This window comes from Lepisma saccharinum, chromosome 3 (genome assembly GCF_977018435.1).
Source record: "Lepisma saccharinum chromosome 3, izLepSacc3.1, whole genome shotgun sequence".
In the NCBI taxonomy this organism is placed as follows: Eukaryota; Metazoa; Arthropoda; class Insecta; order Zygentoma; family Lepismatidae; genus Lepisma; species Lepisma saccharinum.
Genome location: NC_139231.1, coordinates 28,330,415 through 28,343,907, shown reverse-complemented (window position 1 = coordinate 28,343,907; position 13,493 = coordinate 28,330,415). Strand labels below are relative to the sequence as shown.

Sequence of the window (13,493 nt, the reverse complement as noted above, 5' to 3'; positions counted from 1 at the left end):
AGATTGCAAGTACTCCCTTATTTTACACAGCCAGAAATAATACTGAACTCCTTGAAAATTGCTATTTTCTTTCTCAATGCACTATTTCTTTAGTGGTTAGTCGCGTGTGGAAAATCTCTGATTTTACATTGTAAGTGTTAGCTGAAGTGCTCTGTAAATAATGGAGAAATGTGCACATTCAGCAAATTCTACTTTATTTTTTAGCTTCAAACTGTCGTTAACTGTTCCATTACATCCAATTATTTCTGGTCTTCAATTATTTACGTAATCTGTCATTTGCCACTATCTAAAAGTTGAACGAGACCAGCCAAACTTCCCACTTCTATTGGGAAACTAAGCAAATATATCTCTCAAGGTAGCTTTGCTCTGCATGAAATTGGAGCAATCATCATATGTAAGAAAATGTTGCTAAACCACCAGTTGCCAGTGGTTGCTTAGTTTTCCAATAGAAGTGGCAAACTTCACTGATCGCATCTAATTTCTAGACAGAATGGACCAACAATAAGCTCATTGTAGACATCAAGTTCATAATTTAACACAGTCCCACATTAACCTGAAATATAAACATCAAGAAGCTTTCTTTCCATTGGTCTCTCCTCTGATGGATATGAAAGGTTCTCCTAGAAACGAGATCATCTTGTCATATTAAAACCAACAGACCAAATTTTTGCAATACAGTGAGACATTTATCCTTCACTAGTAGTACAGTCACTGGCACTTCTGGGTTGTAAAAAACTCATTAACTTTCAATGTATAGTATCATTACAACCCCGCAGTGTTCGTGACTGTACAACTATATCCTCAAACATCCTCATTTTATAAAAAAGGCATGTGCGACTTATTCACGTTGTTACAATATAAGTACTTAAAGAAATACTATAAAAATGATTACTTACAGTTCGTGAGTATATGTTTTACAGAAAAAACAAAGTTTTGAGACAACTGGTCTCTTCCTCAGGTGCACTTCTTGGCAATCGGAATTACTTCATGCCTACGGCAATTTACACAAAAGAACAAGGAATAAGGTGATAGTAAAAGATCATGGTTAAATAAGGAATTTGTTAAAACTGCCTTTTGTGAGCATAAAAACTCACTTTCTCACATTGCCAAGCATGAACCACAAACCTAAAAACCAGGGTTGTTAAAGGTCCAGGAATTTTAAATAAATTCAATACCAGTCCAACAGAGAAAATCAGCGAGAGTAAGTGGGTTCTGGACAGTAAAAAACCTTTTTATCTGTAAAGTATTTCAATTCGGCCCAGGAACCTTTTCTCCCAATCAATTTAAATACGGTCCAGGAACCTTTCTTCTGAATGAATTTAAATGTGGCCCAGGAACCTTTTTTATGGATGAATTTAAATACGGTCCAGGAATCTTTTTTCCGAACCAATTTAAATTCGGTCCAGGAACCTTTATTCCAGGATCAATTTAAATACGGTCCAGGAACATTTTTTTCCAAATCAGTTTAAATAAGGTCCAAGTTCCGTATTAAAATGAAACAATACGCAACTTGGATCGAATACGGACCTGGCGATAAGCAGTTATCCACTTGTGAGCATGAAAGACTAATCCAGGTGCTGGTTGTCTTGAGAATCTAAGGTACAAGGTAGAAATGGGCGAAACGCAAACGCTAGTCACGTTACCACTCTCCATATAGCACCATTCTCTCGCGCGAGTTCCTTCACTTGGTTGTAGCAGCACTGCTGTTCCCTGTTGTAATATATGCTGGAAACACAGCAGCCTCACGTTCTCATCGACGGCTCCTATTGGCTGCGGTTCCTGAATGGCGGGTTTGTTTGAACTCAATGTGATGCCACGGCCACACTAATATAGTCCATTGTGTTATGTACAGTAACTCTTCGAGAATGGAGTTTTTGAACCTTGCCCACGAGAGAACAACAGCGCTTTGATTTATTCCCTGCGCTACAGTTTCTACAACCACAGTGTGACATTCCAATGTAAAACGTACTCACGGACATTTTTAGAAGGCAACTTTTAATCTGTTAACCCTGGTCCTGGAATTGTAAAAAAATTCAATCCCAGACTGGGAGAGAAAATCAGCAAACGTAAATGAGTTCTAGACAGTGTATAACCTTTTCATATTTAAATCATTTCAATTTGGTCCAGGAATCTTTTTCTGGATCAATTTAAATATGGTTCAGGAACCTTTTTTCCAGATGAATTTAAATTCGGTCCAGGAACATTTTTTCCAGAATGAATTTCAATTTGGTCAAGAACCTTTTTTACGGAAGAATATCAATTCGGTCCAGGAACCTTTTTTCCCCCCTCATCAATTTAAATACGGTCCAGGAACCTTTTTTCTGGATCAATTTAAATACGGTCCCGGAACCTTTTTTCAATGTAACAATACGTAACTTGGACCAAATTTAAATTGTGCGAGAAAAAAGTTCTGGTCCTGCAGGGGAACCCAATAGAACCCATTAGAATTTATGAGTTCCTGGACCTTCAACAACCCTGATAAAAACATGTCTCCCATTACACGTTAAAACCCCACCTCAAGCTACGTTGTCTACATGGTAACTGATTTTGCTTCCTACTGAATGCCAGACTTCTGCCCCACCTGCTCTCCCCCTTTTCCCACTCCCCTACTGTTACGTCATTTTAAACTGGAAATCTTGGATCTCGCAGGTCGCATTGATTACGGTCGGAGTGACCTGGAAAGCAATAACCCCCTCCCCCTCGCTCTTATCCCATCGCTTAAACATCTGGATCCATAATTCGTCTACATTTCCATCCTCCACGTTCAATTTGTTACTTCTATCTTTACAAATATATGCTGCTTCATACACATTTCTACCTATTGAGTTATTTTCAATTTTGACCACCTCTCTTTTCCAGATTCTATGCCCTTCTTCAATTACATGTTCAACTAACCCAGTTCTTGGAGCTCCCTCTCTAATATCTTTATCATGCTCTCTCCTTCTAATCTTCTTACTCCTTCCAGTTTGCCCTACATATTCCTTATTATATTCGCATGTTATTTTATACAACCCTTTTCATTTCCCCCCCTTTCTACCCATTCTTTCCATCCTTTTTATATTCAGTAAAATGTTTTTCGATTGTTCTCGGTGCTCTCATTCCACATTTGATTCCATATTCCTTGGCCACCTTTTCTATTTTCTCCAAAACTCCTTTGAAATACGGGATCCCTGTGTATTTATACTTTATCTTTTCCCCATTCTCTTCCTCAACACTTTCCTATCATATCGTTACTATTTTTCTTTTTCCCCTTTTTCACAAATCCTACGAGCCAGTAGCTGCTGCTGCCTATTCGCACACTCGCACGTCCACACCCAAATAAATGTGCAATGTAATTGATTTTTATTATATTTATTCATTGAAAGCTATTTCTTCAAAATAGCAAATGTTCCCGGGCCACATCACCTTCCATTTATTTCCTTACGTCAGCTTTTCTATCTGAGTAACTCGCGTCGCATGAACACAATTGGGAAGTGCACACAGCTGCACATTGAAATGGTGCTGTGTTCGACTGTGGGTTGAGGAAGCAGAAAGGCTCTTATGGCTTGGATCAAGGGCTTTCAGACTTGCTTCGCACAAAGAATTGTGACATAGTAGCTACGGACATGCGCTGTTCGCTCTTCGTCATGTAGTGTTGCAATCTTTCCACTCTTTGTCAAGTGACGGAGTTGAAAAACCACGCATCATTGCAAATTGAGGGATTTTTTTCTCAGCAAGGGAAATTTTGATCTCTCTCACCTCATGCGGTTCTGAGCAAAGTATTGAAATCCAAATGAGGGGAGGGTGGGAAAGGAAGAGGAGAGGGTGTGATGTGTAGTGACAAGCACATTCAACCATGCAAGGCCAGATGTGATGAGTGGAATACGCTGATACAGGTCAGGTGCTGGAAAAATAGTTTTATAACATGTCAACGGTTTGAATTAAAAACATTCACAATGTCGTAGGAATTGGTGCATTTAGACTTGTATACAAATAATCAGGGTTTAATCTTGTATTTTTGTCACAGAACAGTCAATCCAATTGTTTATTCAGTGCATAGGAGAATCTGTAACTTGTCCTATTATGTCACTGATTTGAGATAATTTTTGTAAAGGTGCTAGCACGAACTAGTTGCATTTGATTAGGGTTTCGAGGATTCTCATTACAATGACTAAACTGAATAAGTACATTAAAAATGGTTATTAACTTAAGTGTACGATGAAATGTTTATGTGGATAAAACTTGGGTTTCTGTGAAGAAAGATAATATACGTTATTAAAACACTGCAATTACACAAAATTCTGGCATTATTATTATTTTCCTTTACAAACCATAGCAGTTTATCGGTATGGAGTTGCGAGTGATTTGGTCAGGTCGTTGAATGCTGAATTTTCTACAGGTCACGAAAGAGACCAAACAACACCTCTCTCGTGATCGATTAAAAAAATCACTAGGGTATTTCGATTTTGTAATAAACCTTATTTTTTTTAAATTTTCATGAAATATAACTCTGCTATGGTCTCATCATCAGGAAAAGGTGCATCATAACTTGGATTGAAAATGTGATTAGCAGAAACTGGCAGGAATAATTGAGTGGGAATAACACTTCTTCTGGATATGAGGCCAAGGTGCACACCCATAGACCCAGACCATGAGCCCCCACTGCTACGAGCATCCCTTTGTAGTTTCCTCAAATCGATCTCCTTGTAACAGTTCTTTTTTCCCATGGCCATGATCCATTGCTCTTCTTCCCCGTGACTACATAGCCTTATTGCCCTTATGAAAAAGTTGAGAAACATATTATTCTTAGTTCTCCTTGAATGTTCCGATTTGTTATGAATATACAGGTCATCTGCTAATGTTTTGTGGTATTCCCCTGTCATAATTTCCTTTCCGGTGTTAATAATCCATAGGTCTAAAAAGTTAATTTCTCCCTTTTTTGTTTCTTCCTTAGTAAAACTAATCCTGTCATCTTGTTCTCCTAAAATCTCAAACATTCTTTTAAGGTTCTTCTCGTCCCCTATAATCAAGGTATCATCTACACACCTCCCAAAGTATTTAATACCACCCCTCGTCTGTTCCAAGGCGGTTTTTTCAATGTAATGCATGAAAATCCCAGATACAATTACCAAGACAAGGTTCCCCATCGCTAATCCCTTCTGCAAATAGATCTTGTCATTAAAACTAAAATAATTGTACCCTGAGCACAAGGGAAACAATCTTATGTATTCCCAGGCTACAATGACACTGAATTACATGAAGTAATTCAGATTGCAAGAAGTGTACCTGAGGAAGAGACCAGTTGTCTCGAAACATTGTTTTTTCTATAAAACATATACTCACAAACCGTAAGTAATCATTTTTATAGTGAGGTCTTCCGAAAGTTTTTCTGTCCAGTAAAATGTGTTTGTAACAACTAGTTGGTAACTTCGTAATGTCTGCATTGTGTTTTGGCCACCTTCTTGTAAAAGCTACTGTTGCTTGGCAGGTAACATACTTTCAGGGGTGAAACAATTTGATTTGAGCTTCCCAGGAGTGTACCAAACTGTGTGCAAAGTTTGCACATTGTCTGCTGAAAAGAGGACAAATTCTACTTTGGCCGAAGTAAATCTGCAATTTTCTAATGTGATATGTATATTGTCATGATGTCTACAGGAATGGGGGCCCCAAGATATACAAACTAATATTCTTGTGTAAAGAAATGCCCTTCCATCTTCTTACCACTTCCGTCACACAAATTACAATACCATCTAGTTCCAAGTAATGATTATCTACTCACTCATGCAAGAGCCACAGTGTCTAGTCGGTAGGGCATCTGACTGCCACGTATGAGATCCAGGTTCGATTCCTGGGATAGATGATCAGGAAGATACATGGTGCTGATCACATCACCCAAAATGGTAGTGCCAAAATGGTAGTGATCAAGAATGTGTGCCCTGCCCTTATCGCCTAAATGTGCTTTCACGGCACGATGCTAAATGCACGGGGCCTTTACCTTATTCACTAATGAGATAAATGTTGAGAAAGTCCTACAGAGGGCAATGGGTGCAAATATTCCCATTTTTTTCCCAGTACTTCCCCTCCCACCAAGTGGCCAAAGTACCACTTTATCTTGTGACCACCATCATCCTAATTTCTGATCTGGACATTACTGCAATCTTGCCTGCCATATTACTTTACAAAATGAAGCGTTGCAGTACAAAACATACGCAACTTATTTTATGTACTGAGGATTTCCTACTTCATTTCCATTTTTGAAATTATTTTCTCTCTTGCACATTGCACTACATACTTGGTCTTTACTCATATATTGGTGATGCCTCACGAGTGTATATTTCTAATTAACATTAACAGAAATAATAACTCATACTTGATAACGCTGAATACATAAGTAGATATATTTCATCTGTAGTACACATACATTAACAATAGCTAACATCGTTAATTGACATCAAAAAGTGATGTTTCCAAACTACCACTCAATAAAATATTGATTACATTTAAATTAAACTATCACAGTTCATAACTCATGCTATTAAGCATTTTAAACAGTTCAATCATTTCTAATATAATTTGAATATACTTCAACAGATACTTTTCTATATATCATTTTTGAAATGTCTTAATACATATAAATCACACAAAGCATTGCATTAACTAGGAATACATTAATTTTCAAATTTACTGTTTACATAATTGGCAATGTTGAAGACAAACTTCATACAAATTGCTGGCACAGCATGAGGTAATACTGGCTAGTTGGTTCAAAACAAATCTAACAGGAAATAACACACAGCCACTTCGTTGGATTCTGTTCACCTTGCCTTGACAACACATGTGCAGAAGAGCCTAAATGCCTCCCCGAGAATTAAAACCGGTCGTTGGCATTCGTCCTGAACCACCTAGATCACCACAAGTTTTCCCACTTCACAAATACAAGGGAGAGTCAAATAAAAAAAAAAACCTTTAATATAGTACAATAAAAAGTATAGACCAAGACTGTATACGGGTCAAATTTACATCAGGGATCAACTGTTATTTACAAAACAACCTCAAGGGTGCAACACTGATCAGGCAAGCATCAAAATGCCATTCTTGATATTTTAAAGATTGCACCTCCTCCACACACATGCACCAGTGAAGAGAAGTGGTTCCTGAGCCTCTGGACTTAAGACATTGTATGCAGTGTGGCATTTAAGAAATTTCCAGTGGGGAGGAAATTCTAATGTCAGTCTAGGGACAGCATGAGATAATGACTTTATGCCATATAACATTTAAAATATATAACATATAAAATTTCGAACGCAGAGGGGGGGGGGGGCAAGTACCCAGAGGGAGGGAAATCCCCATCCCCCCTACAAATACCACCCTGTAGGGCAAATGAAAATTCAATATCTCTATGCATGCTTACCACACCAGCAAGTTTACGAATGAAGGAGGAAGCTCAAGAATAGCCTAAGTTCATAGGCCGACGGGTGCAAAGACCATTTCAGTTGCTCATAAGTGACTGCACATGCATACCAAATATTCTTCTTCTCGAGGTATACAGGCACTAACTCAGACTTGAAAATATGTGAGAATTAGAAATGGGGTCTAGGCTAACATGCAGAAATCCACTACATAAAAACAAATTAAGGGTTTCATTTGACTGTCCCTCGTATATCATGCACCTAATATATGCCTGTTTCCTCTTGCCCCTTCCCCTCAGCACAAGTTGCAACAAGATGTCTACCAGTCAGGAAAATTTGGAAATCTTGGGAAAAGTCATGGATATGTAGGAAATTTACTCTTTCTGCAAAAGTCAACATTGTAGTAGTCCACTAAAAGTTGGATTTGAACAAGAAAAAAAATGACAAGCAATTAATTTTTAATTTGTTGTGAACAAACTATACTTCAGTTTAATATACTAAGTATTATCGGTAGTTGCAGTAGAAATTGATTTTAAATACTCTAGGAAAAGAACCATTTTCAAGTAGAGATCTGCTACAGTAAGTGGCTATTGGTATTTACCACTTTCTTGCTTTGGGTGTTTGGTTGTTTTTAGGACAAATACATACATTACTAAATTTGACTATAATTATGTATTATTTATGCGATAATTTTTATGATTTTTACACAAAAAGGAATTCTATGTTAACTTAGGTAATATATAAAAACTGACCCAATAGTCAAATTTTGTTCAGTTTCCCTTCTCATTATTGTTTCTAACATGTGAATATTTTAAAAACTTTGTTAAATGGGATTCAAAGTGTGGTGTTTAGCGAAATTGTAGTGACCTTGATACATTCTTGTTTAAATACATGAATTGTCTTGAGAATTTTGGTTCTTGGTCTGTAAACCTGGAAAAATCAGATAATTTTGTTTCTATAAAATTGTAGACACCCTGTTGCAACCATGAACTCTCCATTATAACTTCTGACTGGTCCGGTGCAATGTCAATTGTTCATAATGGGTTTTGTGTTTGTCTATAATTCGTAAGTGAAAACAAAGAACCAAATCAAACTTCTGTACACAGTTTTTTTTAAGTACTCCAAATAACATTTTTTAAATAACCTTTTTTTCAGTTCTTACAGTGTACATTTTTCAAGGAAAGAAAATTACAAAAGACAATAAATCTTGCTTTGAAAGTGGCTTTCATTCTTCTAGCAATGTTTTCTTCTTGTTCTCCAGACACTTACAAGACACGCACAGAGACAATATTACATGGGTAGCTATTGTACACTAATAAAATATGAATCAGTTTGTGCCCATGTTGTTTTCATCCCATGTGAACTTTTATTTCCTCCACCGTGCTGCACTTGCTGTGAAGTCACTATTTCTTTCACCCTCTATTCTGGTTAGCTTGAAAAGGTTTTAACAAACAAGAGAAAACATTGCTAGAAGAATAAAACCCATTTTCAACGTAAGATTTAGCGTATTATTTTGTAATATATAACAATGATTGTGAGAACTGTCAAGTGCAATAATATGCAAGGAAATAAAAGCTAAAATTACAAACTAAAAGCAGTCAAAATATGTATCTAAAATATTGCTTTGTAAATTGCAGTTTTGTATAAATTTGCATATTTCAAAGATCACAGAAGTAACACAAAAATTGGGGCTGACCTGATACCGATACAATTGGAATTTAATCACTGATACTGGCCAACATTTTCCGGAGTCTGGATGTCACACGAAGTCTGCAAAAATGTATAATTTTTATTGTTTCGGCAACAACTTTGTAGGGAGAAATAGATATTGTGATTAAATTATTATTTCATGTGAAATTATAAACATAATAAATTAAAACTCCATTAGATTGACATGTTATAGTTACAATAAAAAATTCATATTGAAATTTACAAATATTCTGAACAACTTTGAATTTTGGTAATGGTATCAGTATCAGTTCAAGATAGTGTCGGCTCATCCCTGAAACAAATTCTAGTAATTACAACAATTCTGTTTATGTCAGTACATTTTGTAGAAAATTGTATATCTGAACTACCCACATAAAAAATAATAATAATTACAAAGTACAGTCTTGCTATAGATCAAAGTTAATAGTAAGCAATAGCTTCATAACACAAACTAATATAAATCGTAATAGAAATAGAATTCTTCATACAAGTATAATTTGTCTAGGATACGAAGCAGGTACACCAAATTGCCAATTGCATAATTTTGTCAGGTACTTTTTCCTCCATGGTGTTGGAGATATTATTTTATTAATTATTTTGAATAACAATGTGTAAATTCATGTTTCCAAATATCACATACAACTTTTGTGCATAAGAAGGAATTTTTCAGATTTCGTTGCAAAGTAGAGATGTGACAAATGTTGACATCTGATGAAAGAAAATCAGTTGAAATTGATACTTGTAAAAATCTGATAGTTAAACAGATTCTGTTACTCAATTTCTTTGTAATACTTTTAAATTTCTCACCCTTCATTCATATCTTGCATATATTAAGATCTGCTTATGAACAAATATAAAACTTGAGGATATTTATAATTACATTTTTCATATCATACATAATATGAATGCTGTAAATTTAATTACATTTCGATTAAAATATCTTGCATATCGAAACGATTTAAAAATTTACTGTTAAACAGATTAGAATTACTAAGTCACCTGCTTAATCATCACATCACTACTGCAAAGTAATTTGAAATTAGAAGCAACCTTTGCTCCACCTACCAAGAATTATGTGAACTGATCTTGTAAAGGAAAATACGAAAAAGCATGACAAAGACTTGTCAAGCAGTAAGGCAGCTTTCATTTATTGTTGCAGCTTATTCAGTTATCTCACCAATACTGAGAAGTTTTTTGTTTTCTTTGTATATATCTTGCAACAAAAAATATATAGGGTTACCACTGACCTGGAAATACTAGAAGGATCAGGGAAATACATTTATGGTTACAAAATGTCATGGAAAAGAAAGGAAATTAAACAAAAATATTTTAAAAACCTGAAAAAGGGAATATATTAAATATCATTCAATCAATATGCATTTTTCACTTATTTGAAAACCGCAATTTGATTCAACAGCTGTTTGCATGTAAAATAATATTTCAAAATGTAGTGTTTCTGGGGTCAGTGCTCTGACATTTCCACTCATTTGCTTTCAGTTTACTTTATGCACAGATAAGGTAATCAGGACTGAGGTAAGAATCACTACGTGCCTCCACCAGGAACTGAACCAGAGACCTCTTGATTACAAGGCAACAACTACACCATCGGGGAGACCCATGTGTATGCTCAAACACACATTTTAACAGAATGAAAGTGAAATACAAATGTTAAAGGATGGACTAGAAATGTGATTAGGCAAAATAAGTCGAACCCTGAACATGCTTACACACTGGAATTATGGTTATACATTCCTGGATTTTTACATTTTAAGTTCTTTAGCCATGGTCCCGTGAACACACAGTTGAGGTTCCACTGTATCATTTATTGTCACACATCTATTGAATAATGCCTGCATGCATTTTCAAAATATTTCTACTATATCAATTATATCAGCTGAATTAACAATATAATGTAAAGTCAACAGCATAATTCACTTTTTTGGAAATGCTTCAAGAAATTACATGCTCTCTTCAGTCTTTACTTCAAAACCAGAAATAATTCACAGTGTTTCTGGCAATGAAATAATATTGTACACTTATCAAGCTGACTACACACAATATATTGCAGTCAACTTTTCTTGATTCTAAGTTTCTAATTTAAGCACACTGTTTAGCATTCCTGTAATTTTTCTACATATACCGTATTTGCCGGAGTATAAGATGCACTTTTTTCCTTTAAAAGTAGGTCTGAAAAATAGGGTGTGTCTTATATGTCAACACAGTTTTTGATTGAATTGTTTTTGGAAACTTACTCTATTCTGAATTAAACGATGTATTTCTTGCAGTGTGCGATGAAGATTAAAATGTATTCTTTCCTAGTTAGATTAGGTAAGTTATTTGTTGATAGTAGACCCATATATTACTTTATATTTGAAATACTGTATATTAATTATAAATTCAGTGATAAAAAAATGTGTACGAAAAATGGAGTGCATTTTATATGCCAGTGCATCTTATATGCTGGCAAATATGGTAACTGACAACATGGCTACACATAGCATGTACTATACTATTATAACATATTTAGAAATCTGTATACACCAGTTAAAACTTACCATTCATAAAACTCTCATAAAATAAAACAAAAACTTTGCTACATAAAGGACTTGGTATTTCTATGGAGAGGTTTTTAGAAAAATATACAATTGAGTGGCTTGGAACTAAAACGGAATACCCACGGTCCATTCAAAATTGAGTTAACATTGAATGCAATTGTTGCACGATACTGAATGGAGTTCATTCGGTAGATAATGACAAACACACAGGACCATCTGGGTAACCAACCCATAAGCCACATTGTGATGGACAAACGTTTGCCTGCATTTCTTCGCTTCCATACTTTTGTGGGTTGTTTTACTTCCAAGCTGCTCAATTATAGTAATTCGAAGCACATTCGGTACAATTTTTTCTTTCACAAATTCAGTACATTGTTTTCTATCTTGCAAAAAAGCTACATTTATTAATACTGTGTCAACGTAATGACAATATACGTTACTGATAGAAAAGCAAGTACTATAGAATGGTGCAAAGTTTTGTTGCACTAACAGAATACATCATGTTTAAGTACAGATTATATAGGAACTTCAACAAAATGCAAAACAAAAATTCAATAAAACTGAGGCTGCAATCACATTAAATGTATTGTTGGTTAATTTTAAGAACATATTTTACTTATTTGGTAAATAGTGAACATTAACTTGTTTAGCCTCAGCAATATATAAGTACCTCTCTTTATATAATGGGCTGTAACAGTACCACCAAGATTAATCTAAATACATGCTACAAAATAGGATTTTTATTTCTTGATATATTCAATTCCTACATTCTACTGATTTATTATTAGAAGTGTAAAATGCAAATATATGCACATAGAAGAACCTTGCATTAGTTCATTAATTTTGTTTGTCTTTCAAATGAAACTATAGATTACTTGATCAGTTACCTGCTTAAACAATTACTTTGAGGTAATGCAAATTGGTATACTACTAGTATGATGGCAGATAAATTTATTAAAACACACTAGAATATACTACATGATTAATTAAAGTTTAAGAAATACAATAGTGCATGTCAACAATACAACAAGGGCTCAAGGCCAATCACAGTGCAATAATAATTTGGCAACATACTGGGTTGCAAACTCAAAAATCAGTTACATCAAATCTACAGCAATCCATAGTGCTAAACATATTATTATAGGCAAACAGGAATATGTGATTTTCGTGTACATTTCACTCTACAGCTGTTCCAAAGAGCCACACCAAACTTAACCTAGGCATTTCTTCACAAAAACCTTGCCCTTCTGAATCAGATCCTCCACATCGCCAGCAACGTTCTTCTTCAGCCATTTTATAGCTTTCTCAGCCACCAGCTCCCACTCATCTTTTCTATCTGGGTATTTCTCTTCCATGAAAGCAATTGCAATGGCAGTTGCCCAGACCTCTTTGCTCACTTTATTATCTGTTGCTCCTAAATAAAAATAAAATAAAATAAAGTCAGTCTTCTACCATAAAGTAACGAAACTTTTACTTACAATTAGGGATGGGACAGATTAAACTGTACTCTATTGGCATTGGCCAATAGAGGCATATCGGATCAGATATATCTATACATATCTTACAATTTAGTGCAATACTGTGCTATTTCATTATAATTTTCATGGCGATAAACATATAAAATCCATTCTACTTCTTTTTAACCTTTATATGCCGGACCTCACGCCTGCCTGTATTCTCGTTCTCGTTGGCACATTTTCAAGCATGCGCTTTTCAAACTTGCCGCAAAGTACAAAAAAATAATAAATAATAACTCAAGAACTAATAGTCGTAGACAGATGAAATTTGTTTTGCTTTTCTTAAAGACAGGGCTTTTAGCGGAGGTAAAATTTATACACTG

General features: G+C 35.2%; 1 protein-coding gene across 5 annotated transcripts in view; it reads right to left on the bottom strand.

Annotated features, from left to right (window-relative positions):
- Window positions 1–7,296: 7,296 nt before the first annotated feature.
- LOC145984948 (von Willebrand factor A domain-containing protein 5A-like) overlaps window positions 7,297–13,493 on the bottom strand; it is a 124,639-nt gene continuing 118,442 nt past the window's right edge. For 4 of the 5 annotated variants that reach the window (XR_014441378.1, XR_014441380.1, XR_014441379.1 and 1 more), the window contains 2 exons: window positions 7,650–13,067; window positions 7,297–7,577 (listed from right to left, as the gene is read on the bottom strand). Coding sequence is in view for 1 of the 5 variants with exons in the window: in XM_083118378.1 (XP_082974504.1) it covers window positions 12,865–13,067 (203 nt within the window). In the remaining 4 variants the exon portion in view is untranslated. The other variant, XM_083118378.1, reaches the window with a different exon arrangement.